A 6,352-nucleotide genomic window follows, 5' to 3' on the forward strand; every position below is an offset into this window, starting at 1 on the left:
AGAGGAGAGGAGAGGAGAGGAGAGGAGAGAAGAGGGTACACTTTAGAGAAGAAAATAAATCCCTGAGTTCCATGCTAAGATTCCACAGAAAATAAATTCACAGTGGCATGAACTGGTGTTAACCCATTAGTGTTGTTTCTTATCTTCTCATCTAGGGCTCACATTATTAATCCTTGGCATTTGTCTTAATGTAACATGTGGTTTCTGGAACACAAGCATTATCCCTTAGGGCCCATGGTTTGAATCTTGTTTTCTGAATTGTATCCACTTGCAGATGACTGGTTTACAATCTTCTGACAAGGTGGGGCCAACGTTTTCAATTCCATCCCCAACTTTTTCTAAGTCAAGTTCAACAGTTTCAGAGATAACCCAGCCCCCATCCTATGAAGATGCAGTGAAGCAGGTAACAACATGGTTTATTCTATCCAGTCCAATAAATGGACTCAGTGGAAATAACTCCATAGTATTGAACATTGTATGTTTTGTAAATTCTGATAGCGAGTGGGCTGGGTACCTCCCCAGTAGAGTTAGCAAAGTGGATCTGTATGAGTGTTCTAAGTTAAGATAACTCTGTTGATGACTTTTCTCCCTTTATAGTATTATAAAATGGTGTACATTCAGTCCAAATTGCATTTTGAACTTGGACTTTGTTGTGAGCTCACAGAGCATAGGACAGTGTTGTGGGTGTTGCAATGCATTTTGGTCTATGATAGTATTAGTTTATGGTGTCTTTATACAGCTGTAACTCCATGGTAAACAGAGGAACACTTGTAACAGGTAAACTATACAGGGAGAACAGGCAAAGCAGACATTCACAAAGCCTGGCCTTAGTGCCAACTTTGTCACCTGCTATTGTCACTAAAGTTGCATATACACTCAACTTCTCTTCAAGAAAATAAAGGCATTTAATCTATAAGGATTTGGGATAATCTAGTACTTACCTCATTGTTTGGTCATGATAGGCGCTCAACTATGAGAGCAATTCTCAATATTATATGTTCTCAACTCCTTAGCTTTAAAACTCAATGACCTTGGCACAATGTTGATGGCTATTGAATCTGAGTAGTAGATTCAAGGAGGTTCATTGACTCCAACACTCACATTTGTGCTTGAAACACTTCAGAATTTAAAAAGTAAGAAACAGAAAAACATGAATGCTTTTATATAGTCAGCCCTCTGCGTCTACATCCTACCAGCCATGGCTTGAACACCTTAGAGAAATAAGTCCTAAAAGTTCCCACAAGCAAGACTTAAACTTGCTGCATGCCAAAAGTTGGCGTGGAACTCATCCAGATTAAAGGACTGTCTGTCTTGTCTTGAAGCTGCCTCTGGGCATTTCACAGATCTTCTGTCTCTCCAGCATGTGCATTAGGGCATTAAGAGTCAAGTCTCACATGCTATGTTAGACATATGACTGTTCCATTTGTATTGAGTATACATCCCTTCCTTTTGTCCCTGGTCCCAAAGCCATACAGGACAGTCACTATTTTCATAGAATTTACATTGTGTTAGAGTGCAGGCTCCAGAGAGGAGATGCAAGGCATAGAGATGGGTGTAGGTTTTATGCAATTACTAAATCATCTTGTAGAATAGACAAACACCTGAAGATTTTGGAACCAAAGAGTAAGGGCTCCTGCACATAAGCCCGTAAGGGTATTGAGAGATGAGTAATTTAAGCAGTTTAAGCTTATACATGATATCAAATAACCATAGCTATGTACCCAGCACAGAAAAGAGCATCTATCAGGCACTGCCTCGTATCTGGTTTCCTGAAATCAAAACCAAGGCAGTAAGGCCTCCTTTGCTATAAAAAGATGTCATTCCAAGTAGACTTTCTCATTTCTGAAAAGCTCAGGAAATGTATGACTGTGCTTGACAGTTCAGACGAGTAGAGGTGAGGACAGACTCACAGATTTTGCAAGAGGAACCAAGAATATTGATGCCCACTTCCTGGGCCACATCCATAGTAGCCAAACAGAGATAGACACAAGTTGCTTCAGAGTAAGAAATGGTTTAGTGTGTTTGCTCCTGGGGTGGAAACTTGTGAGACAACTGACCTGAATCATGAGCTGAGGATCACAGTTCTGTCTTTCTCATTCTTGTTTGATGTGTTGGATTATTTAGCTCAGTGGATTATCTGTGTACAATTTAATCAAACACAGATTGGACCAACACAAACCAAAGTCCTTTAGCCAGCCTAACTAATCTTTTAGCAATATTATCCACTTCAGCCAGAAGTAGAAACATCCCAAGTGTCCAATAGGTAAATGGAAATCCAAAATTCACACTTGAGCACTATTCGGTCCAAGACCAAGAGGAGCCAAATTCATAAAGATAGGAAAGAGAATAGCAACTGCTGAAGTTGGAAAAAGGGTATTATAGGGCATTGTTTAATGAGTGTAGAGTTTTAGTTTCTGAGATTAAAAGATCTCTGTGTATACATAGTGTTGATAATTGTGTTAACAGGTGAATGTATACCTTAAAAGAAGACTAAACTTACAAGGTTTTATGTTATGCTCAATTTTACTCTGCTGTGTTTAATCCTTAAGCAAGCCTAATTCTGTTTCTAGGGCCTTAAGCAAGTTTTGAATCTTTAAGCAAGCAGTGCTGTTTCTAGTGTCTCCACACAGAAGTGTCTCCTTCTAACCTCTCTGATTTCTTTTTGCTAATTTGCAATAGCAAATGACTCGGAGTCAGCAGATGGATGAACTCCTGGATGTCCTCATTGAAAGTGGAGGTAAGAGACTGCCTTGCCTATTGTCTGTCAGGCCCCTCCATACCTGTGCATACTCCAGGACATGGCTTCTTATGACCAAGGTCAGGGGCACACTGAGTCAGGTACATCAGGTGGTCTGCTAGTAACATCACTTCCTCTAGGCTTCAGGAGTGCTCTGTTAACAGAGAAGAGAAACACGGTGGATGCTTCCTCATCACCTTACATCCTGAGGATGCTTTGCATGTTGCCTTCCAACCCATCCCTGTCTCCATAAGTGTGTTCTGTTGCTACATCATTTTTCTGCATCTAATCCCACAAAAATGAAAGGAAGCAAACAAGAAGGTAGTGAAAGTATTGTGCTCGCTACTCAAACTCAATCAGCCATCCCCGCTGCATGCAACATTCATGATTAAATGTTCCACAACTTAGCAATAAAAGCAACCAGTGTATTCTTTAAGCAAATTATTTATTTATTTAAGAAACATATGTGCCTAGTGTATAAATCAGAGGGAGCATGTGTGAAGGTCAAATGAGAACACGAGGCTGAACCCTTGATCAATAGCATTTGAAGTTTAACAGGCAGCAGGAAAGGACTCATAGATGGAATGCCAGGCATCGTGTTAAGCTCAGTTCTCCACCAGATAATTCCTCATTTCTCTGGAATGTAGTCTGTTCAGAGAGATAGACAGTGACTGAGGGAACTGGTGTTTCTCACCATAACAAGAAGGAGGATGAAAGGGATGGGTACAGGTGCAGACGTGTATTTAAATTTTGTGATGGAAGATGACTCTTCATACCTGATGCTCCTTTGTGATGAAGAATGTGACAAGGATGCAGAATAGTGAGAACACAGAATGGACTGTGGGGAGTTTAGGAAAGAATAACCACGAATTAGTTATGAATGAGTTGAGTTTTCTAGAGAAACTCAAATTTGTAAGGTAGAATTAAATGCAATTAGAGCAATTAAGTGCAATTGGGGTAGGCTAAAATAGAGTAGATGGGAGCTTATCAGGGTGGGGAGTTTTGCTAATCTAGAAGATAAGGGCAAAAGGTAGAAATAACTGCAATAGAAGATTAGAGAATATTATCCAGAGACAGAAGGGAGCGATGTGGGAGGTACTGAGATGCAGTGGCCAATCGGCAGCCAATGGGTTAGGTGCGTAAGATGCCTTAGAAATACTTGCCCTGGAATACTCCATACATTAGCTAGAGAAGGGAAAGGAGAAGGACCTAGAGTGGGACATCTTGCTTAAGATAGAGCTCTTGGGGAGATGTGCTTTGCAAAGACAAGGCTAAAAGTGTACAACAGAGAAGGGATGTTTGGGATCACTGAAGAAGATGGCAAGGATAGGGAACTGAGAAGCCAGCATGAGTAGTATGTGATTTCTACAGATACTATGGTCTTAAAGAAATAGGAAACACTGACCTGGCAGAATGGCTGTGAGCTGGGGGATTGTTTCCAGAAGCAACAGCAGATGTGTGATCAGCAGGCCTAAAGTAGGGGGACCAATAAGAAACAGTTGTGGAATGATGCCCATCCTTCATTTGCTGTTCAACAAGAGCATACCAGAGATACAAGGTCCTCCAACGACAGCTAGTGATAGGGAATGGAGGGAAGAAGCCCAGCTGAGAAGAGTTTGAAAATAATAAAGTAGATGTTCCAAGGCTTGGAATATTTTGGGAAACCTTGGGAAAGAGGAAATGGAGAGACAGAGCAGGTAAGGGGCAAGCCCAGGGTTAAGTGCTGAGCAGGGAAGCATGGCCATCGTCTGTCTCTGCTTTCCTTGGAGCAGCTCATGTATTCCAAAGACTCATCATGTACGGTCAGTTTGAGGTGAGATCACAATTCACACTGTGCTTTGCCAACAGAAATGCCAGCTGACGCCAGGGAAGATCACTCATGTCTTCAAAAAATTCCAAAGATACCTGGGTCCTCCTGCAGCCCAACCACCATCCTCCCCAAGCCCTCAGCTCCCTTTGAGCAGGCATCTTCAGGAGGCCAGATCGCCTTTGATCACTACACCACTGACAGTGATGAACACCTGGAAGTCTTATTGAATTCTCACAGCCCCATAGGAAAGGTGAGCGATGTTACCCTCCTCAAAATCGGAAGTGAGGAGCCTCCTTTTGACGGGATCATGGATGGCTTCCCAGGGAAGGCTGCGGAAGACCTCTTCAGTGCTCACGAGCTCTTGCCTGGGCCCCTGTCCCCGATGCATACACAGTTGTCACCTCCTTCTGTGGACAGCAATGGTCTGCAGCTGAGCTTCACAGAGTCTCCTTGGGAAACAATGGAATGGCTGGACCTTACTCCACCTAGTTCCACGCCAGGCTTCAGCAACCTCACCTCCAGTGGGCCCAGCATTTTCAACATTGATTTTCTGGATGTCACGGATCTCAATTTGAATTCCCCTATGGATCTCCATTTACAGCAGTGGTAAACACCCGAGGTATGAGGGCCATAGAGCTCAGTAGGAATCCCATGGGGAAAAGCACACAAACAGAAATGTATGATCCAAACGATGAAGGGGGTAAAAATGGGGAGGAAAACAGAAACAGCGATGGAGGTTTCTGTGACAACCAACAAGAATGAACAGGAGTCAGCTATTAAAATATGTCTAATGTAATATCTACCAGCATTCAGTAACTATTAATAACTTCAGTGATACATTTGAAAATGTGCTTTGTCAGAATAAGAATGCCAAAAATGTTTTTTTTTTTGATGCCTTATCTCATACGAGTATTTTTTTTTGTTTTTAGCCCGCAGTTTGTCTCAGGCATTACTGGGACATAAGTCCACGCTACAGTCGGTCTCAGGCATTATTGGGACATAGGCTGACACCATTAGTTTTTGTTATGAATTTACTAAACTTTCTGTGGAAGGAGAACAGAGCCTCTGTGGGGAGTGCAGGGAAGCCGGTCCCTCAAATGTTCTGGCAGCCATCCTGTACTTGAGGCAACCTCCTGTTTGTCCATCTTCTATCTTTCAGAACAGCAGGGCCTATTTTAGTCAATAGAGTCCTTAAGGCAGAATAATCAGAATGGTCAGAGGGATAGTCCAATCAATTCCCAGGAAAGCAAAAGCAACTCAGTGTCCCTCAACCCCCAAATGGTCCCACTGGACTGGTGATCACTGGCAACAACTAACTAGCTTTGTCCAGAGAATACATCCAGAACACGGTGCTTTATAGCCAGTAGCCCGTTTTCTCTGCCGCCTCTATGCACATCAGCAATGCATAGCAGTTGAGAACTTGAATCACAGAAATTTCATGCCATGGATGAAGACCCTTGAGGTTCTCAAATACTATGACTTCTAGTTCCAAAAACTAGAGATAGCTGATCAGAAAGGCAACTGGAGACCCAGGGAGCTGTACTGGGACAAGTTAGAATTAGAGAACAATGCCATTTAACATTCCGGGAAAGGAAGTCTGTGGATTGCTATTACAGGAGTAACACACAGGGCCAACTTACTTTTCTTCTCCTTTATTTTTCTTTTCTTATTGTGGATAGAGGGAATTCACCTCAGTTTATCTTCCTCTTAGTACTTTTCTTTCAAGCTATCAATCCTTTATGACTCTTTTGCTTTTGACTCTCTCTCTCTCTCTCTCTCTCTCTCTCTCTCTCTCTCTCTCTCTC

The 6,352-nt window shown here is 42.3% G+C and overlaps 1 protein-coding gene across 1 annotated transcript in view; it reads left to right on the top strand.

The window, feature by feature from the left end:
• The window catches only part of Myocd (myocardin), a 66,636-nt gene extending 61,479 nt beyond the window's left edge, over window positions 1-5,157 (top strand). The window contains exons 12-14 of the mRNA XM_028783158.1: window positions 275-403; window positions 2,680-2,737; window positions 4,586-5,157. Of these exons, the coding sequence (XP_028638991.1) occupies window positions 275-403; window positions 2,680-2,737; window positions 4,586-5,157 (759 nt within the window). The remainder of the gene's footprint in view (window positions 1-274; window positions 404-2,679; window positions 2,738-4,585) is intronic.
• Window positions 5,158-6,352: the final 1,195 nt, after the last annotated feature.

This window comes from Grammomys surdaster, unplaced genomic scaffold (genome assembly GCF_004785775.1).
Source record: "Grammomys surdaster isolate TR1022 unplaced genomic scaffold, NIH_TR_1.0 1019, whole genome shotgun sequence".
In the NCBI taxonomy this organism is placed as follows: Eukaryota; Metazoa; Chordata; class Mammalia; order Rodentia; family Muridae; genus Grammomys; species Grammomys surdaster.